The sequence below is a fragment of the Symphalangus syndactylus genome, chromosome 19, assembly GCF_028878055.3.
Source record: "Symphalangus syndactylus isolate Jambi chromosome 19, NHGRI_mSymSyn1-v2.1_pri, whole genome shotgun sequence".
In the NCBI taxonomy this organism is placed as follows: domain Eukaryota; kingdom Metazoa; phylum Chordata; class Mammalia; order Primates; family Hylobatidae; genus Symphalangus; species Symphalangus syndactylus.
The window spans coordinates 84,697,315-84,720,351 of NC_072434.2; the positions used below are offsets into that span (position 1 = coordinate 84,697,315).

The window sequence follows — 23,037 nt, forward strand, 5'->3', positions numbered from 1 at the left end:
TACACAAGACATGAGTTAGATTTCTAATTGAGGGGGGTAACAATTGGAGGGTATTTACAGTTCAGACTTTGCCCCTAAATAGCTGTGCTAAGATTGGAACACTGGGGAGAAAAATCTTTTAAGCCATCAAACTCCTTAGACACAATGGCCAAGACAATTCAAAATGTAAAATTTCACATTTCATTCCAAATGTTCTCATGTGTATACATGAATTCACTAGAATCTTTTTTGGTAACACTTTATATTTAATTAGTTAAAAAATATATTGTCACTGACTTTGGTCTTTCTGCCTAGGACAATAGCAGAAGCCTTTTGTCATATATTGTTTCGTATTATCTCCGAAATTTTGATGAGGTAAGACAATTTTTACATCTAGTCATATTCCATTATTATTTATTTGTTGGATGATTTGGCAGTACTTTTTGTTGTTGTTTTGTTTTGGACATACCTGCTATTATTCTTTTTTATGTTGATAACCAATTTCTTTAAATATGATGGGGTTTTTTCTTTATTAGGATGCTGGAAAAGAACAGTGCCTCTTTCCCCTGCCAGAACCCCAGGACCTTTTTCAGGCCTCACAGATGAAGTTTGAAGATTTTCAAAAAGATCTCAGAAAACTGAAGAAAGACTTGAAAGGTAACTTAAAATCCTGAACTCATGTTTTCTGTTTATGCTTTTTTAATGAGAGAAGGCAGACTTTTCAATGTTTTTAGAGAAAAGTAATCTTTTTTATCTTTATAGAACTAAATTTGTGTGTGTGTGGCAAAAGAACAATTTTGCCTATATTCTTATTATTTGGTTGTTAAAAAAGTTATGTGTATCAAAAATTTGGTTATTAAGTAATATCTTGGTTATTTCAATTAACAATCTGTTTTGTCAGGAATAAGTTTACATTTTGTTTTTATTTTATAACCAGGAACATTTGGGTTTTGGTCATGTCATGGTAGGATACAAATTATGTCATTGTTATAATAGAAGATAAATAGTCCCTTCCCATTTTCCCTTGGTGTACTTACCCAGGATTTTCTGGCTTATGAACTTTCCTGGGAACAAAATATCTTCTACTTAAAAACCACATACCTGTATATCGTTTTATTACCAATCAAGCTTTATATAAAATTATTTTGAAGAATAATGGGCTGAAATTTTTCAAATTTCTAAATTAAAAGTAGCATTTACAAAAAAGCAAATAGTTTGCAGATTTTTTTATTTTGTAAGTAAAATTCCTGCTACCCCCTTTTCTTGATATTCTTATTGAGTTGTGAACACCTTAGCTATCTAATTCAGCTTCTTTCTTGCTGTATTACATACAGATAAGGAGTAAATACATTTACCTGAGCTTTTCATTTGATATTGTGTTACCGTATGAGAAGAAAAGGCCTGGTTACCCCTGTCCAGAAACCAAAAAAGAGAACTTTTTAAGAGACTCCCAATTTTGAGATGTGTTTATCCAAAGATACTGATCTGTAATCAAATTCATAGAGTTGTTATATTCTAGTCACAGATGTTTTAAAATGGATTTTAGTGAGCATAGGGACATTATGTAGTGTGCTTATGGTTCTTATGTATTCAACAACATTTATTATGGACCTGGTTCGTAGCAGACAGTTGCTAGGTGCTGTGGATCCACAAAGGTTACAGTAATCGTTGTTGAAGAGGGCTGAAATTCTGTCACTTAGATGTACCCTGTTAGAGCCTTATAAGTTGATGCTCATTGACTGAGGCCGAGAAAGACTGCCTTGACTTGCTCTGTTTTTAGTACAATAATAATAAATAAAACTATGTTATGTTTATATAATGTTATGGTACTGTGTATTTTAAGCTAAGAATGAATTCTTAAAGCAACAACAAAAAAAAACCACTCACGCTATAGTATTATACTTCAACCTGATGACAGGCATCTTGGTTTGCTTATGAAATTTACGCACACTATGATGTGTAAATGCTAGAGGCATTTCTAGGGGATCTCGAAAATACTTCCCACTTCAATCAATAGTTCAGTCTTGTAAAGTAGGATTTCATAGTTTACAGGTGATTTGATAAAGGAGCGGAATGGGTGATCCTGTTATCAGGATATCAGGATTTATGTTTGCTATCTGAAGTTACATCACTTTGGAATGTTATCCCATTTTCTTATGATAAATACACAACTTCTTACTATACGCATTAAATATACATGTAACTATGAAAATGGGAAGTTCTCAGAAGACTTGGAGCTAAAAAGAAAGACCTAACTAACACCAGATAGTGGGTTTGAAAAGGACAAGCAGCCAGCCAGGCATGGTGGCTCACACCTGTAATCCCAGCACTTTGGGAGGCCGAGACAGGTGGATCACCTGAGGTCGGGAGTTCGAGACCAGCCTGACCAATATGAAGAAACCCCATCTCTACTAAAAGTACAAAATTAGCCAGGCGTGGTGGCACATATCTGTAATCCCAGCTACTTGGGAGCCTGAGGCAGGAGAATCACCTCTGGTGTGTTCTGTAGTCACTGAAACATATTTTGAGAAATGCAAGGCTGGTATACTGTGTTAGTAACGGAAGAATGGCATTTACCTTTGAGGAGCTTATAGGGAAGGTTGGAGAAATGATGCTGTAGTTGATGAAATAATGTAATTATATATTACTCTTCTTAAAAAATGGAATCAGCTTGAAGAGCTATTTACAAAGCTGTGAAACTCTGAGGATTAAAAACTGACAAATCATAATTTACCTCATTTTTTTTTTTTGCTTTTCTAAAATTTGGGGTTTTCCATGAAAAACAAGATGTTTTATGACATGAGGAAGGAAATCTTATGGACTGAAATATAAATTCAGTTACTGGGAAATAAAGATATATCCAAATGTAGAATTTCGTATCAACAACGCATGAAATCTGCCTCATGCCCTTTTTAGGAATGAGAGGGATATAAATAGATATGTACGTCCATCTGACTCAATGGGAGTCAAATGGAAAATTATTGGATTATGTTATTTTAGGAACAATTACTTTGAAATAATGTCTACTTTGATCAAAGTAGCCTATTAAAAATGATTCCTTTTCTTTTCTTTTTAGACAATCTTGCTCTGTCGCCCAGGCTGGAGTGCAGTAGCACAATCTCGGCTAACTGCAACCTCTGCCTCCCCACCTCCTGGGTTCAAGCAATTCTCTTGCCTCAGCCTCTTGAGTAGCTGGGATTACAGGTGCATGCCACCACTTCCAGCGAATTTTTTGTATTTCTAGTAGAGACAGGGTTTTGCCACATTGGCCAGGCTGGTCTCGAACTCTTGACACAAATGATTCCTTCTAAGTGATCAAGTGAAGGAATTCATTTAAGAAGATTCATACAGCCATATTTTGTTTCCCAGAGACAAGTGGTTATAAAAAGGTTTAGAAAATAGGATAACGTATATAAAGCATTTATCTCAATACCTTTCATACAATAAGTATCCAATAAATCTTGGCCATTCATAATAAGGTAAACATAGAATAAGCAGCATGATTAGTTTGATAAAGACAGATAAGCAATAATCATAATAGCTCATCTGCTGGCTCTAGCACTTCTGTTTCTGCTTAGAGACTTGATTTTTATTTCTAAGGAAAGGCTGAAAAATAATGTGTTATGGCTCAGACATTTTAATGAGACAACTGAATCTCATTTTAGCATTTTACAATAACATCCACTGTGTTTAGTTTCTCTGCTCACCCCCAAGATTTCCTATTTCCTCAGGGTGCTTCCCTGGCTTTCTGAGCTCAGTGACTTGTAGTTCGTTAAGCAACCCGATCTGCTTTTGATCTCTTCTGGCTGTCAGCAGCTTTTTTTGATGTAGTCATGCCAAATGATGACTCTGTTCCAGTGCCTTTCTTGAATAGGAATTGTAGCATTTGCCACATGACTTAAATCAACTCAACATGCACAGAGCATTGAGTAATTAAGTTACTGGAACTGGACGAGAATGTTCTCATGCAAATTCTTCTCTGTATCCTCTTTCTTTCTGTTCTTCCTCCCTGCACTCACACTCTCTCTCTTTTCAATATCTGAGTTGAAAACAAGTTTAAAATTCATTAACTATACCTTCAAGTTGAAGCAATGTCCATTTTCCAGAGATTTATAGGAAAAACCAGCCCTCAAACTTGTTTATATTTTATTTTTGGCTTACAACTACTAGTTTGTAGCTATTACATTTAAATTGTTCATTTCTGATATTTCCTTTTTTCCCCTTATGTTTGAGGAGAGGAAACAAATAAGCTTTTTTAAAGATAACATTTTACAGTAGCCTTCCCCACCCATCCAAGGTTTTACTTTTCCTTGGTTTCAGTTACCCACAGTCAACCTTGATTCAAAAATATTAAGTGGAAAATTTCAAAAATAAACAATTCATATGTTTTATGTTGGGCACCGTTCTGAGTGGTATGGTGAAATCTCCTGCCATCTACCTTCATCCCTTCCAGCACATGGATCCTCGCTTAGTTCAGCGTATTCATGCTGTATATACTGCCCACCTGTTGATCACTTAGGACAGTGGTCCCCAGCTTTTTGGCAATAGGGACCAGTTTCATGGAAGACAGTTTTTCCACGGACAAGCCGGGGGGATGGTTTCAGGATGATTCGAGGGCATTACATTTATTGTGTACTTTACTTCTATTATAATTACATTGTAATATATAATGAAGTAATTATACAACTCACCATAATGTAGAATCAGTGGAAGCCCTAAACTTGTTTTTCTGCAACTAGATGGTCCCATCTGGGGGTGATGGGAGACAGTGACAGATCATCAGACATTAGATTTTCCTAAGGAGCATACAACCTAGATCCCGCACATGCGCAGTTCACAATAGGGTCCTATGAGAATCTAATGCTGTGGCTGATCTGACAGGAGGCAGAGCTTAGGCGGTAATGCTTATGATGAGGAGTGGCTATAAATACCGATGAAGCTTTGCTTGCTCGCTGGCCACTCACCTCCTGCTGGGTGGCCCAGCTCCTAACAGGCCGCAGACCAGTACCCGTCTGTGGCCCAGGGATTCAGGACCTCTGACTTAGGAGCCATCTTGGTTATCAGATCAACAGATCACAAAAAGGGTGAGTATAGTATGATAAGATGTTTTGAGACAGAGAGACCACATTCAAAGAACTTTTACAGTATATTGTTCTATTTTTTATTATTATTTTTAATCTTTTAGTGTGCCTAGTTTATAAATTAAGCTATAGCATAGGTATGTATATATAGGAAAAGCATAGTATATATAGGTTTCAGTACCATCTGCTGCTCCAAGCATCCACTGGGGATCTAGGAAGGTATTCTCCATGGATAAGGGAACACTACTGTTTTATGATTTTTAAAAAAAATTTTATTGAGGTAAAATATACATGTAAAATTTACCATCTTTACCATTTTTAAGTTATATTTTAAAATTAATATCTGTTTAGCATAGGAACTTTAGACAACCTTGAAAAATGTAGAGAAGAAAACATTTGTATTTCTACAGTTCAGTGATAAATAATGTTTCTATTTTGTTCTGTTTGTATCTGGTAGGTAGGTGTTTATGCATGTGCATACATACATGAATTATGCAATTGGGATTATGATGCACATAATTTTTGCAATTTTTGTCCACTCATTTTCTGGTTCATACTAGGATAATTTAATTTTATTTATTTACATATATATTCTATTAATCTTTTCTTTCTGGTTGTCTATTTGATACATTTTTAAATATTCTCTTCCTAACACCTCCGATAACATTTAAGAAGACGTACATAGTATTCCTGTTAATTTACTGGGTAATCCTAAATGTTAACATATTTTGTAAACTATGTAATTTTATAACATGCTATAAATTTATATAGTCTATTTATTCTTCTACATAAGATGAAAGTTTTAGAACATTCTAACTAACAATTGAACTCCTTCTACTTTCTTTTCAGTTTTTTTCCAGACTTTGGGTACGGTCATTTTTCTTAAAAACATTACTGCTGTTTAATAGTTATTAGGTAATAACATTTATAAATATATTTAAATAATTACTGTGCTATCATTGTTGCATCTTATATTCCTCTCCCGTTCACATTTGGTGTTCTTTCAGTGTGAGTGAGTGGGTGTTAAACTCTTAGTCCAGGCCAGGCCTGGTGGCTCACGCCTGTAATCCCAGCACTTTGGGAGGCCAAGGTGGGTGGATTGCTTGAGGTCAGGAGTTCAAGACCTGCCTGACCAACATGGTGAAACCCCGTCTCTACTAAAAATATAAAAATGAACCGGGCGTGGTGGTGGGCACCTGTAATCCCAGCTACTTGGGAGGCTGAGGCAGGAGAACTGCTTGAACCTGGAAGGCGGAGGTTGCAGAGAGTGACGATTGTCCCACTGCACTCCAGCCTGGATGACAGAGCAAGACTCCATCTCAAACTGAAAAAAAATTGTTCCCTTTGTTTTGGAATGATAGTTTCACCAGAAATAGAGTTCTAGACTGACTGACTTTTCATCAGTATTTTGAAGATATTTTTGTTTTCTTCTGGTACCTCTTATTTTCAATAATTTTCATTCTTTTGTAGATAAGCTATCTTATCTCTGATGACTTGTATAATTTTCTCATTGTCCTTACTTATTTTTGGCTTTCCTTGGATATGTATGATATGAATATATTCTTTTAAATTTTTTGTATTGCTCTGTACTTAGAACTTCCTATTAAAATACTGATGGCTTCTTTAATGTGTAGAAAAATTTCTCAGCCACTGTCTGCCCAAGTATTACTTCACTTTTCTCTTTTTTCCGAAACTCCTTTTAGGTGTACATTGGTCTAATCCCTTTTGGTCTAATCCCTGTTAGCGCCTTAATCTAATCCCCATGTCCCCTAACATCTCTTTCATATGTTTAAAATCACCTTCCACCTTTTGCTATTATCCTCATGCATTCCTCAACATTATCTTCTAATTCGTTCATTCTCTCTTGACTCTGTTAATTCTAATGTTTATGTTATCAATGCAGTAAATCATAATAATTCGTGCTTCCAAGATTTCTAATATGTTTTTATCATATTCATTTTGCCTCTAAAGTAATTTCTTATTCTTGTTTTGGATATTTATCTTCCTTTTATGTCATTGATATTTGTAAAAATATATTAAAGTCCTGGCCGGGCACAGTGGCTCACGCTTGTAATCCCAGCACTTTGGGAGGTCGAGGCAAGCGGATCACGAGGTCAGGAGATCAAGACCACGGTGAAACCCCGTCTCTACTAAAAATACACAAAAAATTAGCCGGGCGTGGTGGCGGGTGCCTGTAGTCCCAGCTACTCTGAGAGGCTGAGGCAGGAGAATGGCGTGAACCCGGGAGGCGGAGCTTGCAGTGAGCCGAGATTGCACCACTGCACTCCAGCCTGGGCGACAGAGCAAGACTCCGTCTCAAAAAAAAAAAAAAAAAAAATATATATATATATATATATATATATATATATATATATATATATATATATATATATAAAAGTCCTTTTCAGCTTTGTTTCATCTGAAATGAATTCATCTTCCACTTAGTGATTTTTATAAGTTGTCCTTCAGTCACTAGTTTCCTATGTGGTGTTAGAATGATGATTTTTATAAAGGTGTCAAGTTCACAATTACATATTGAACTGCTCGTTCTTTTCTTTACCCCCTTCTCACTACTGCACTTGACTAGTCTTTAAAAAAATAAAAATAAAAAGTCAGGAAATTATGGCCTATGGGCTAAACCTGTCCTCTTTTGTAAATAAAATTCAGCTGGAACATGGCCATGCCCAATCATATACACATTAGCAATGACTGTGTCTGTGTTACAACTGCAGAGTTGAAGAATTGTGATAGAGACCTTCTATCAGTGAATGCGTCCCTCCCTGACTCCCTTCTCCTGACCCCCAAAATCATTCACTGTCTTTTGATTTTTTTTCAACTGCTTTAACTTGGCCTGCCTTTGGTACCCAAGTCACAACCAAAGCTTCTAGCAGCGGCATAGAGCTCCTGCCCTGTGGGCATGTTAGGTTTATTATAGATCCAGTCTCCACACTAGTGAATGACTTGGCTGGGGTCTGGGCTGGGAAGCTGTGGCTACTGACTCTTGCTGCCCCAGGCATAGAGTTGCATGTGGGCTACAGCCCTAGGAAGCAGTGAATTGTAGGTGTTTTCATCCTCCTTGCATGAGTTTGGGAGACCAGTTACCACTCTGGGTTTCCAGTAGAGAGACTGGTTCCTTTCCCTCCTGTCTGTTCTCTCCCATCCCCAGTCCTCACATAAGCCAAGATCTTTACCTATTCCTCCACGATCACAGTTCAGTGACTTCTACTTCCGCCCTGTTTATTAACTTTGGCTTCTCTACTATTTCTGGTCCAAGGAGATATTTACATTTTTTAAAAGCATGCTATGTCTGCTTAGTTTCCTCTTTATATGTTACCATTCACTGCTCTGTGTTTTCAACAGAGGGAAAGCTCAGGCGATAAATTCATTATAAGTTCTGTTTGACTGGACTTCTGTATTCACTTTTATGTCTTACATTTTTCCTCACTGAAAATTATAGCAGAAACATTTTTCCATACTATTTAATGTACTTCAAAAACTGCTTAGGATGGTTTCATAATTCGTCTCATGAATGTGCTGTAATTTAGTGAGTAATTTGATTCTTGTAGGAAATTAGACTCCTCCCAGTTTTCACTACTCTTAAGTATATCATGTTGAGCATTCTTATTTATAGCCCTTTTAAAAGTTGTATCTCTGGTTGTTTCCTTAATATAGATTCAGATTTATAATTACTGGATCAAAGGCAATGAACATTTTTTCAAGTTCTCGATATTACCAAATGTTATAAAAATGCTTTCTAGAGGAAAACTGATGAATTTTAATGGGTGAGTTGTTCTTAAAGTAAAACAGAATAATAAAATTCATGAAATTTAGATTAGTAAAGAATCTTAGAGACATTATGGTCTCATACCTTAATCATTTAACAAATGTTTATTAAATTAACAGAAAATAAAAAGTAGATTTCTTTCCTCATAGCTCATAGACTAAAAAGGGGACTGTTGGTGATATGAATAACCACTATGCAGTATACAATTTTTTTTCATTATATAAAAACACAGAATTAGTAGTTATTAGGTATACTTGGAAAATCATATTTAAATTGGACTTCGAAAGATCTGTAAAATTCTCCCAAGAGGAGAAAAAAACAGAATTTTAAGCATGGGAAAGAGCATGAGCAAAGTTACTCATCCTGTGACCATTTGGACTTTGATTATTTACTGGTTCCTGATCCCAGAAGTCTCTCAATTTATATCAGGTATATATCTAACAGATATAAAATATTCATACCTGAGATGGGGCTCATTGCAGTGGAATTCACAACCAGGGTGAAGATTGTGCACATAGGTGGTTTGAAAAAGCCTCCCAGCCAGTAATTCTGATATGTCTTTCAAAGTAGCTTGCTATGACTATTCTGTGTCACTGTTTTACATGCATTAGCTCATTTAATCCCTATGCCATAGATAGAATCATTAATCCTCTCTTTAGTGATTGCATAACTGCAAGTTAGAAATAGTAAATGCTCTACAAAAGGTCACATAGTGCAAGCTGAGGCTGGATCTGGGCCTGAGGAAGCTGATCCAGAGCTCACCCTTTTAACCCCAACACAAACACCACTTCCTTTTGGGGTTCACTACGCAGAACCCTTCAGGAAAGGTTGAGAAGCTGAACATACAAATATAATTGCACTGAAGTATAGTAACAACCGTGATAAAATAGGAGCAGGGAGCAGAGTGGAAAGTGAGCCTGATTCTATCTAATTGGTTAGAACAGGCTTGAGTTAGGTAGTGCCATGAGAATTGAGTCATGAAGTATAAATACTTTACCAGGTGAAAAAATTCATGTAAGAAAATTTGAATAGATGAGCCACCAAGTTCAATGAGATGAAATTAATGCATCTTGGAATTTTGAGCAATCCGACATGATTCAAATACTGGCTGAGTGCAGAGAAGTAGAAAACAATAAAGACATAGACGTACGTAATGAGCAGATCAATCCCACGTAGACAGGCAGGAAGATTCTGGGTGGACAAGGGGTGTGTGTTTGTTGGGGGGGGTGGGTATTGGGAAGGAAATGAAGGAGGAGAGAGAGAGGCATTTCAGGCAGAGGAAATGTCCCAGTGCCCCAGCATTCTTAGAACACAGTGACCATGAGATGATAGAACATGTTTTCTGATTATAGAAACTCTACAAACTTCTATACTTTATAAGGAATTTTCATTTTACTCTAAATGCAATATCCAGCCATTGAAGATTCTATTCAGGGAAATGGAGTGATATGATTTATGTCTGTCTTGAAAGTACTGCTCTGGCAAGAGGAGAATTTGTGAGACCAGTTTGGAAGCAATTGTGATTTTGACGAAGGAGGGAGACAGAGGAGCTGGGAAGAGCTAAACAAATCTTTCTATTTTTAGGGACAGTCAGTGTTCTAGATAGTAACTGTTTAGACTTTTCTGTAATCTATGTAATGTATAAATGCTTCTTAATAAAATTGTGTCATTCCGTGATTTCCTTCAAGTCAATGGTATGTAGGTTACTGTGATGTTTCGCTGTTTGAGATGTTTGCATTTCTTTCCAGAAGCTTTGAAAGAAACATTTTCATTTGTGATTTTTTTCCCAAAGTTGATAAGCCTCAAGTGTTTCTCTTTCTCCTCTCTCCTTTCTCCACACTAATATGTACATGTACTCAATTTAAATCAACATTTTTCAGTATTCTTTGACTTTTTTAAACCATTAATCTCAAAATAAACATTACTTTCAGTGGTGATTTTGCCATTGGAAAGGAGAATTAATGAGAAGAAAATTCTTCAAATCATTCAAGTCATTAGTCATTGAATTCTAAGATTTGATGCCATTTATATATATTAGAAAAAAACTGCAAAATCGTATTTTCTCCTTTTTACTAATTGCCTGCTGTTCTGATCCAGCTGCCTGGTGAAAACTGCAGCTAATTAAAGGTGATTACTTCCCTGTCATTTTGAGTTAAAGTATATTTTATTTTATAAATTGTCTGTGATTGTGTTACAGTGTGTACTTTGCAAAAATGTTTGCTTTTAAAGCAATAGTCAACTTAGTTTAATGCAAAGCCATAAGATTCTGTTTCTTTCAGGGACCTGGTATAAACAAATTATCACATGAAAACATGGTCTACACATATGTGGTACAAGTTTACCATGAGATTATAGTCATTTACAACAGTTTTCATGAGAATGTTTCATTCTTATAACCGAGTCATTTCTTTTTCCATTTTTAATTGGCAAACTTCTGCTCATTCTTCTAAATGATTCAGCTAAAATGAATATACTTAGCTAAAATAGTTCCTCTTCAGCAAAGCTGTCTGATGAACTTACCCTACAGGAGAACCTTGACAAAGATTCACTGATAGCCACATAAACAGTGATTTGCAGAAGTGCCTGACAACATGTTAAATATGAGAGTGTAAATGTCAATAACTTTGCAAATCATACTGCGAATTTCATCTTGGTCAGTATCTCTGGTGATTGGTATTCTTTTCAAAGCTGTTAAAAGTCAGCAAATGTGAAATATTGGCAAAGATGTAGATTGGTGAGAACGCTTTTACACTGATGATGGAAATGAAAATTGATTCGATCCCATAAGAAACCATCTGGCAATATCTTTTTTTGTTGTTTTTGTTTTTGAGACAGTCTTGCTCTGTCACCCAGGCTGGAGTACAGTAGCCCGATCTCGGCTCACTGCAACCTCTGCCTCCTGGGTTGAAGCAATTCTCTTGTCTTATCCTCCCAACTAGCTGGGATTACAGGTGCTGATTACAGCATGCACCACCATGACCGGCTAATTTTTGTATTTTTAGTAGAGACAGGGTTTCGCTGTGTTGGCCAGGCTGGCCTCGAACTCCTGGCCTCAAGTGATCCACCCACCTCGGCCTACCAAAGTGCTGGGATTACAGACGTGAGCCACCGCACCTGGCAGTGGCACTATCTTATTAAGTCAAAAATGTCTATACTCTGACCTAGCACTTGGCCCCTAGATATATACTCCAGTGCACAGGTGACCAGGTGAAATACAAAATGACATTGATATTGATAGCAGCAGCACCAAAACCCTCAGATATTTTTCAACAAAATAATAGCTGAGTGAATTATGGTATCTTCATTCAAAGGACATCCGTTGAACTGTGAAACTGATTGAACTGTATTTACCTGCATTAAAAATGGATAAATCTTATTAACACAAGCTTGAGAAAAAGCAAGTTGTAGGAAAAATATGAACAGTATGATTTCAGTTTTTAAATTTCAAATATATAGACAAGTACAGTAGTCTCCCCTTATCTGTGGGGAATAAGACCCCCAGTGAATGGCTCAAGCCACGGATAGTACCAAACTCTATATGTACTATGTTTTTCTTATACATACATACCTATGATAAAACTTAATTTATAAATTAGGTTCAGTAAGAGATTAATAACAAGAACTAATAATAAAAATAATTATAACTATACTGTAATAAAAATTATACAAATGTTGTATACAAATGTTATTTGTATACAAAAGGTATAGAAATGTGGTCTCTCTCTCTTTCTCCCTCTTAAAATGTGGTAATATTTTCCGACTGTGCTTAACCATTGGTAACTGAAACCACAGGAAGCGAACCTATGGATAAGGGAGGGCAACTTCACTTGTTTAGGGATAGTCGGGGGATGAGAAACACAAAGTTAAAGGTTGTAGTTACCTCTGGGCCTGAGAGAGGGACAGAGAGGAATACACTGAATTTTTCCAAAGCATTGGCTATGTTCTGCTTCTTAAACTGGAAATGTAGTAGGTGAATATTCATTTCGTCTTTACATGTAACGTACATGTTATGTATGCTCCATAGTACTTCTTTAATAATCGTATTTAACAGGAAAGAAAAATAGGCAACCACTCAGGAATATGTTTGAATTTGAATTGAAATTTAGTCATCTGGGCCCCACAAATTTAAAATATGTGATTGCTCAGCTTTTCCTATACTTTATGAAGAAATTATATAACAGCATATTCAAAAATAAGCATCATTAAAGAACATAAGAAATTTAAAGAACAAACTATGTTTAAGACTTTATATATTTGCACATGATGGTGCTAATAATATAAAACTTATTTGGGAAAAACAATCTGAGAAACTGACATATTTTATGGTCAACAATTCAAATAGATATTATTTATAAGCAATTAATAAATTAGAAATAACTTCCAGTGTCACAAAGCTGTTGAGTACTTAGAGAAACATAACCCATTAATTTTGGTTACCGCTTCTACTATTTCTGTGTGAAGTTGGGGAAACAAAAACCACATTTACTATTTTAATAGAAGTAATTTAACATAGAGAATGAAGTTAAACGCATGTTGAAGGATGTTAAATGCAGAAAGAGGTTGCTGAGGAAAATATGGAAAGCGTATACCATCCGTAGGGCCAGGGGAATAAAGTGAAAATGTTGGAGTTATCAAAAGAATCTAGAACTTTGGATAGAGAGCTCTCTGGGGCTTGGGCCTGGACCTCTAAGGAGAGTTACTGCTGCTGCAAATGGGACCTGAGGGGCTTGGAGAGGTACCCTGAAGAGCTGGGATTGGGGCGATCAAAGATGGCAGCCTCCATAGCTGGGATTGGGGTGCTTGGAGAAGGGGTTCTTCCTGGCTGCATTGGTGCTTTTGAGGGGTGCGATGATACCGGATTTGAGGGTGTAGAAACAAGGCAGGAACTAGAAACACCTGCTGATTTGTGGAGGTGAGAGGTGTCTGGAGGCAATGCTCGTGAGAAGAACAAATCCCTTCAACCATCTTCCTCCTCTTCCTCCCACCTCCAGCCTCTTTCTTCTCCCTTCATTGATGAAACCCGTGGGAAGCCAGAGGGCAAAGGAGAAAGGTAGTTTGCTGAGCTGCCAGCACCAGTGTCCCAGGCCCTAGTACTAAAAAGTAGTTTTAGAGCTAAGAGACAATATCTTAATAACTGAAATGCTGTTTATATATTCTATTCTTTAATATTACATTATTTATATTATTCTAAGGTGGTCCCATGCATCTCTCTTATAGCTCTTCAAGTTAAGAATACATGGAAGAGATTTATAACTCTTAATATATTTAAACCGTACTGTACTCTTCTCTCAATGAACATTTCTTAGTGTTGTCTTCTCACTTTAGTTCTTCCATGGTTGCATTCTAGATAACCTCAAAGACGATTATGTCCATTTCCAAAATTTGAGTAGAAAAAGTAAGAACAGAAGTAATATGGAAGATTCTGACCAATGTCCAGTAAGGTAGAAAGATGTTTTGCTTACTTGAGTCGCACGTTTCAGTTAATAAATCTGTGTTGTACCAGAGGATAAGAAAAAGGTCAGTACATGGAGTGATGAGTGGACAAAATTCATTTCTACATGAAGATCAGTTTAAAGATGGGAGCTGAAACAATAGAAGGGCTAACCAGAAAAGTAGTAAGCCCCTGGTAACTAGAAATATTCATATGCAGACCAGAAGACTGAGGACATTAAATAACTGTGTGTTATTTAATTTTCATGACTTCATCTATTACACATGATATGAAACTTTGGTGTCAGTCAATATGTTCAAGGTTCAAGGTAAACGAATCAACACTAGTGACCCCTCCTAAAGCTATCAAATAATGCTATTTATATAGCTATCACAATTAAATAATGGAGAATTCATTTAATTTCATTTTGGACTATCCCTTACTGATACAGTGCACTCATTTAAATTATCTAAATGACCACTGTGGCCTTGTTTATAATGATGGATACATGTTAAGCTTTTATGTTTCCCAAGGCCAAATGTGTGAAGGAAGTCATTGTCAACAGCGTACATTCACCATTTGTCACATTTTTATTCCTTGACCACCAGTAACTAGTTTGGAGAATTTGCTCATATCAGACCAAGATTTATACCTTAACTGATGATGAAGGGATGACTTCTTCCTCTTTGTGAACACATAGATACATTGAAGAGCACAGCAAGCAGTGTCAGTGGGACCCAGAAGGATAGTCTAGTCCAGCCAGTGTCATCCAGAATATCAACATATGGTGTGTCATCATTAATTATGGGGTGTGTCTCAAGTCTAACATAGGTCGTAAGTAATTAGTTACTGCCAATAAAGAATGTGTTTGAAATAACCTGTAACACATTCTGTGTTGTTCTTATAGAAATGCCATTCTCACTCACAACCTGAAGCTTTGCCTTCAGTTCTTCTTGAGATGCCTAGATAAGTGCTCAGTTTCCTAACCGTTTTGTATTAATGGTAGCCATGATGGTGTATGATACTACACCTTAGTGTAGTAGCAGTAATTGCAGCAAACACTTATATTCCTCTTACTACATGTGAAGCACTGTTCAGTGTGCTTATGTATTTACCTATATGAAATCAGTTGATCTTCACAATTCTGTTAATTATTGTCCCCATATTACAGATGAAGAAACTGAGACACAGAGAGGCTACATACTTGGCCAAAGTAGGAAACTAGTAAGGGGAAGAGCCAGGATGCACACCCAGCCTCCAGGGCCTGTGTTCTTGGTTTCTAGGGTATATTGCTTTTCTGTGTGCTTTTGCTGCTAGCAGTAACAGTGGTAACAACGATAATAATGGTCAAAACTTCCATAGCCCTTTCTCACCTCCAGGCACCATTCTAGGTGTTTTACCTATGTCAACTTATTTATCCCTCACGGCAACTTGAGGGGCAACTTCCATTATTTGTGTGTTACAGGACAGCTAGTATGTTTTGTCTGTCTTTAACCCAGGCAGTGGACCTGTCCATGGAAGTGCATCATGTCTGAAAACATAACCAGTTGTGTGTAGAGGGTGACAAGCTGAGAATTATCTTGTAGGAATGATTATGTAAACAGCAAAACTTTAAAATTTATTAATATATCCTTTTATTTATTTCCATTTAAAACAATGTTCACCTTGAAAATCTCTTCTGTTGAAGATTACTCCTGTGAAACACCTGTTGAAGAGTATACTTATAAAACCATTCGGTTCTCTCTAGCTTTCAGTATAAACTAGTATACTCAGAACAAATAGAATTTATGACAGTGCTAAGGTATTGTGGGATTTGTGTGTGTGTGTTATCTCTGTCCTCTTTCATATATTTATGTGATAAGGAGATTACATCTATTTATTGTTAGTCATCAGATTCTTCTGAAATCCATCTTTTGGAGAGAATAGTTCATTTAAATAACATGTTTTTTTTTGTAGTATGCAGTTGGATCTAATGATCCACCATTGGTAAGACTAAAACATTTTGAGAATTTTCCAGAAGCTGTGGGAGATTTTTATTCATTTATTCATCATTTTTTCCCATGCCCCCCTTTACTGGCAGCTGTTCTGGGATCCTGCTGCTAAGTAGTTCAAATGGTAACAGATCTCTGGTCAACTTCTGAGTTCATTAATTTATTATTTCCCATTCTTTCCTCACTTTATTACAGTTGGTCTTTTGTCCCTAGCATTACTAAAACGTTATCACTATTTGCCAAATTGAATGGATGTTTTGTTTCAACCCCTATCTTGTTTGATGTTGTTGCATTTGACTCACTTGTCATAGCTCACTATTCTGTTAGCTTCCTTAGCCCCATTCACTCCTGATAACCTCACAATTCCTTCTGAATCCTCTCTCTTCATGGCCTTCTCTTCCTCTGCTGCCTCATAAAAGTTGGTATTCTTCAGCTGTTCAACATTGGCCTACTCGTCTTCTCACTGTGTACATGCATCCCTCAAGTGGTTTTATCCAAATTCAGAGTTTCTGTTATCTGAGCTGCAAATTCATACATGTAACTACCTGAAAACTACAGCTGGATGTTCCATTGACATCTGAAACCTAGTGAGTTCAAAACCAAATGCATTTTCTTTCTTCTGAAACCTACTCTTCTTTCTCCATCTCCATCTCAAAGCCACCCGGACTATACATCCATTCGGAATCCTCATCAACGCACGTTAGAATCTCCATGTGACCTTTCTGTGAGCCTTGTCGTGGAGATTACTTTCCTTTTTTACTTTATATTTTGGGATTTTCTTCAACTTTTATTTTAGAATCGGGGTGCATGTGCTGTTTTGTTACAAAGATGCTAAGATTTGGGGTATGAATGATCCCCTCACTCAGGTAGTGAGCATAGTACCCAATAGGTAGTTTTTCAGCTCTTTTCCCCCTCTGTCTCTCCCCACTCTAATAGACCCCAGCGTTGATTCTTCTCATCTTTATGTCCGTGTATACCCAATGTTTAGCTCCCACTTATAAGTGAGAACATGTGGTATTTGCTTTTCTGTTTCTGCATTAGTTCATTTAGGATAATAGCCTCTAGCTGCATCCATGTTGTTGCAAAGGACATGATTTTGTTCTGTTTCATGGCTGCATAGTATTCCATGGTGTATATGTACCATATTTTCTTTATTCATTCCACTGTTGATGGGCTGGCACCCAGGTTGCGTCCATGTTTTTGCTATTGTGACTAGCACAGCAATGGACATACAAATGCATGTGTTCTTTTGGTAGAACAATTTCTTTTCCTTTGGGCATATGTACTCAGTAATTGGATTGCTGGATCAAATGCTAATTCAACTCTTAGTTGTTTAAGAAATCTTCAAGCTACTCTCCACAGTGGCTGGACTAATTTACATCCTCATCAACAATTTATAAGCGTTCCATTTCCTCTACAGCCTTGCCAGTATATGTTGTTGTTTTTTTATACTATTTTTGGAGATAGAGTCTCACTCCATCACCCAGGCTAGAGTGCAATGGTGTGATCTTGGCTCACTGCAACCTCTGCCTCCCGGGTTCAAGTGATTCTCGTGACTCAGCCTCGCAAATAGCTGGGATTACAGGCACCCGCCACCATGCCCAGCTAATATTTTGTATTTTTAGTAAATACAGGGTTTCGCCATGTTGACCAGGTTGGTCTCGAACTCCTGACCTCAGGTGATCCGCCCACCTTGGCCTCCCAAAGTGCTGGGATTACAGGCATGAGCCACCGCGCCCAGCCTATTTTTTTTGACTTTTTAAGAAAAGCCATTCTGACTGGCGTGAGATGGAAAGAGATCACTTTTCAAAATGACTTAGCTTGGAGCCCTGTCAGGTACATTCTGAAAAGAGTCCCCAGTTGATTCTGAAGTTTACATCTTCATGAAGGAGCACTAACCTTCCGTTCAATTACCAAGCTCTGCAAATTTTACCCCCTAAATATTTCTTGTGTCTGTATCTTCCCTTCTGTCTGAATTTAACTCTCGCTTTTGTCAATACATGTACAGTGCTTGTGAAAGGTAGTGAGGCCAGACATCAATGTTTTTACTGTTTCTATGTTTTTTGTTTGTTTTGTTTTGCTTGTTTGCCTCACTACATGGAGTGACTGGGTTTTCTCAAATTATTTTCCCAGTGTCCAGTCACTAGCTCTGTGAATATTGAGAGGCAGAGTTGGTGCACAGGGCAATGACTGATTTGATGGTGCAGACTTAACAAGTAAGGTTTGAGTCTAAAACCAAAAGTCGAGCCTGTGGTACCTACCGCGCAACATAGGTCCTGACTGTGCCATATGTAGCATGCCCCTGGTGGGCTGATTTTATAGTTTTCGTTCTGGGAGTCATTTTTGGAGACCAGGTGTAGAGCCCAATCTCTCTGCACTCACACATACTTTGCAAGCATCTCACTGCCTACATTGATCTGCTTTAAGTGGCTACAATGGTGTCTGTTTCCTAAAACTGAACCCAGAATAATGTACAAGCCAGGCTTCCGTGGGAAACAGTTGGATTTTAGAAGAAAGCTTTCTGATCTGATTACAGTTATTTCTTTTCCTTTTTATCTGTTATGTGACTTCCTTCCTACTTGCTGAGGCAGGTTTGTAGATGCCAATGAAACTTTCTGGAAGCTCACAGAAAAGCAGCAACTCTAAGTTGTGATTAACATTGATTGAACTTGGAGACTTGTATAAATTATTCCAATTCCCTACTCAAAAAAAAAAAAAAAAAAAATAGCCAGACTCTTCATGATCATGGTTCATTCCAGGGAGTGGCATGTCATGTTCTTGCTTTAATCTGACAGTGATAAACTGGTGTTTGCCCCACAACGTGCCACTCTGTGGATGGCATGGATGTATTGGAACCCATTGTCTGGTGGGAATGTCTGACATTTTTCTTTCTTTCCTCTGGCTGGGTTATTCTTTGTATTTGGAAACCTAATGCATGCTTTCTGATACTAGCCCCTCAACGTGATAGAAAATCTTTTTGGCTCAGAGAGGTCTTTAAATTAAACAAAAGTTGAGATGATTGGAATTACTCGGTTATGCCAACAGTCTCCTAACAAATGTTTTTTAATATTTGGATTTGACTGTAATGCAAGTTTTCCAGGAACTCTATCTTTGTTCTGTTTTTAATAATGTTTCTAAATGACCCTTCAAATTTGTGAGATTGTAGCGTTCGGTTTTTTTTTTTTATTTACATAGTCACATACCAATTTTGAGGATGATAAGTAATAGCCAAGATGATATGTTGTGCAACTTGATGTGCTACAGTTAAGAGAAGAATGGTGTCCAGTCTTCTAAATATATTCCTTATATATGATCACATTGAGCATATTTATATGTAGCATTGTGTATGTACAAAATATATGAGAGTTATGAATGTAGAAACTCTACAACATGACATTCTATTTTTACATTTATCCAACAGGCTCTTCCTTCTTAATGTAGTGAATAAGTAAAGCAACAATTACCAAGAAATAACTGTACAGGTTTTATATCACACTGAGCTTTGGAAATTTGGATGTGAGTTTTGGTGGTTTACATCAGTGATCACTGGAGACTTAATATCCTTATTAAGGAAAGCCTTGGCCTTGATTATGGGCGTTATTGAAAGCACTTTCTTTCATACAGGGTCTTAGTACTTCCTCCAGATTTCAGACACTTGACACACAGAGGTGAATAGGATAGCCTTTGGCTTCAAGGAATGCAAATTAATAATCAGAAACAAAGATACACAAACAAATACATTCAATGAGATAATATAATGAACAGCTTTTTTATTTTTAAAAGAGTTTTCTAACAGCCAGCTTAGCACTTTAAGTTCAACTTCCAGTTGAGGCTGAGATAATTTAAGTAGCTAGCCCAAGATTACAGAGCTAATAGAAGAACTGGACTTGGATCCAGATCTGTTTAACCAGTGCTTTGATTCTATCCTATATCATTTGTACATGTTCTGTAGAAAAGGGAGATGCAAAGTTGAGGGGAGATTGACCCTCTTGTCTTGAGGTGACAGTTGAACCAGACTCTGGGAATGGATAAATAGAAGTTCAAAACTGGTCATTAAGTGGTGAGAGTATGTCTGGTGGGTGAATAGCATGGGGAAGGGTTGGAGAAATAAGCATAAGCAAGACATTTTGCAGATAAACAAGAAGCTCACTATGACAGGAAGATACAATGAATTTATTTATTCATTCCACAAAGAACTGTTGAATGCATATTGCCTGTGGGAGATTATTCTAAGTACTGGTAATACAGCAAAGTGAGTAAATGGAGACTGTCTCGTAGGAGATGAGAGTAGAGAAGAAATCTGTCCTCAAAGCAAGCAGACTTGTTCTGTGACTCATTAAATACCTGAACTATCAATGGTGGACTTTTAAAAACATCTTTTTACTTTGTAATGGCACAAGTATTTGTGTGACTATATCCAGAATATTTTAAAGCAACCTCCAGACATAGCATTCCACAGGGGGTGCACTGTAGATAGATATTTACTCAGTATACAGTTGGGAATCCTAATATTTTGAGCTGCTTAGTAAGGAAAAAGCTGCCCAGAAGCAAGAAGAATGCACATCACTGGAAACACCCAGACACTGGACAGGTATGTTTCATGACATTCTAGAAGGAGGACTGTAGATGAGATGAGGCTGACAGTAAATGAATTTACAGTTTTTCTAGAGCTGAAATTCTACATGTTTCCCAGTGTGCACAGGAAATTCTATAAGTTAGGGGGAAAAGATAGAAGAAATAGAAAAAATAGTTTTTGCATGCATTGATGTTACAAATACAGTTCATATGAATGGGTCAAGGATATCGATAAAATTAAGTGAAAATTAATTTAAAATAAGAAGGAAAATTATTATAGCATGCATTTTCTTATCTGTTGAATGTTCTATTGTTTCAACATTAGAGTAAAAATGAAGACCCAGAGGATGGTTGCCACCATGTAGAAGACTTTGTCACAGCCAGTCTGTGATCTTTCTCTACTTCCCCAGCTAATGAAGTCCTCCTTTAAGTCACCAGACCCAGTAGATGATTCTGGAAGTTTCTAGTGTTAGCATGTTCATACAGGATCCTAGACCCCAAGACACTGTATGATGTCATGGGTGTGTATGATGTCATGGATGTGTATGATGTCATGAAGAAAAGGACAGTTATTACTTCTACTTTTTAACTTAAAAATGGAAAATGAAATAATTGTGACCAGTAATGAAAATATTAGCCTTCCTTGCCTCTGGCTTTTAGGTTTTGCAAATCAGTCAAGGTGAGAGATTAGATTTTTTTTTCCATGCTAGCCTACGTTATTAAACATGAGGCTAATGGGATTTTACTTTCCTCATTGGGATTGAAAAATCATTACTTGAAGCTGTAATTTAATAGAAGACAAGCTCCCTGAGGACAGGGGTTTTGTCAGTTCTGTTCGTGGCAGTAATCAGCACCTAGAGCAGTCCCTTGAATCAGTAGATAGTTGATTGATATCTGTGTCACGTGTACATTAGAAACTGCTCAGAGGCCAGTAGTAATCTCAGCACTTTGGGAGGCTAAAGCAGGTGGATCACCTGAGGTCAGGAGTTCAAGAACACCCTGGCCAATGTGATGCAACCCTCTCTCTACTAAAAATACAAAAATTAACAGGGTGTGGTGACAGATGCATATAATCCCAGCTACTCGGGAGGCCAAGACACAAGAATCGCTTGAACCGGGAGATGGAGGTTGCAGTGAGCCAAGATCATGCCACTGTACTCTAGCCTGGGCAACAGAGCAAGACTTTGTCTCAGAAAAAAATAAAAAAAAACAAACAAACTGCTCAGAGACTTTTGGGAACACTGTGTCACCTGACGTTGCTAGAAATAACCCGTTGAAATGATAAGGGCTGTTAAATCTCGGCCTCATTTCCTTTAAGTGATGTAACTTGTCTTCCATATATTCAGAATCCTTACACAGTTTTAGGAAACTCTCAAATTTATGACATGCTTTAAGTATGTCCTTAATATGTATCTGGAAACATTGTTAAATAGCAGAATTTCCAGCTATATGAGGCTGTCGTAAATGATGCAGCCCACAGGAAGTTGACTACTACAGATATCTTGTCATCTGACCCATCCCTTTCTACATTTCTGACAAGCAGTCAGCTACTTTCTGAATAATCCCAGTGACAAAGGGTTCACCCCCTCAGAAGGCAGGTTACGTCACTGTAGGAGTTCCGTAAACACTAGCCATCCCTGTTACATAGAACTAACATCTCTCTGTAACTTCTACTCATTCAACTTCCTCCTTCCTCGAGATCAACACAGAGAATGTCAACACCCAGTCATCCATGAGACCACACTTCAGCTCTTTGAAAACAGCTACTGTATTTTATCTTACACTTCCTTAGGCTGAGCTCCACTTGGTCTTATAAAAACAATAGCAGCAATAGCTACTGTTTTTTGTGCATGTACTTAGTCAGCACAAAGTCAGTTTCAGATGTTTTACACTCATTATGGCTGATCATCACACTAATGTTAGAGACTGTATTAAACTCACTACCATATAATGCAACTAAGATCTAAAAAAGTTAGGTAATTATTCCCAAATCGTAAGGCACATTCAGTGGATGGGTGACCTGGAATTTAAACCCTGTCTGCTAGATTCCAACATCTAGAATGTTATTTTCACTTAAGTAACTATTTATACAGCAACTAACCCATCCAACGGTAATTTATTGCCTAAATCAGGCACAAATGGAAATAAGATAGATTTCCTTTCAAGTAGCTCAGTCTAGTGGGGCAGAAGACACAC

General features: G+C 37.2%; 1 protein-coding gene across 3 annotated transcripts in view; it reads left to right on the forward strand.

The window, feature by feature from the left end:
* Positions 1-23,037, forward strand: part of FMN2 (formin 2) — a 392,431-nt gene that overhangs the window by 250,925 nt on the left and 118,469 nt on the right. For all 3 annotated transcript variants that reach the window (XM_063613470.1, XM_055234932.2, XM_055234935.2), the window contains 2 exons: positions 295-354; positions 516-636. In XM_063613470.1, the coding sequence (XP_063469540.1) occupies positions 295-354; positions 516-636 (181 nt within the window). The remainder of the gene's footprint in view (positions 1-294; positions 355-515; positions 637-23,037) is intronic.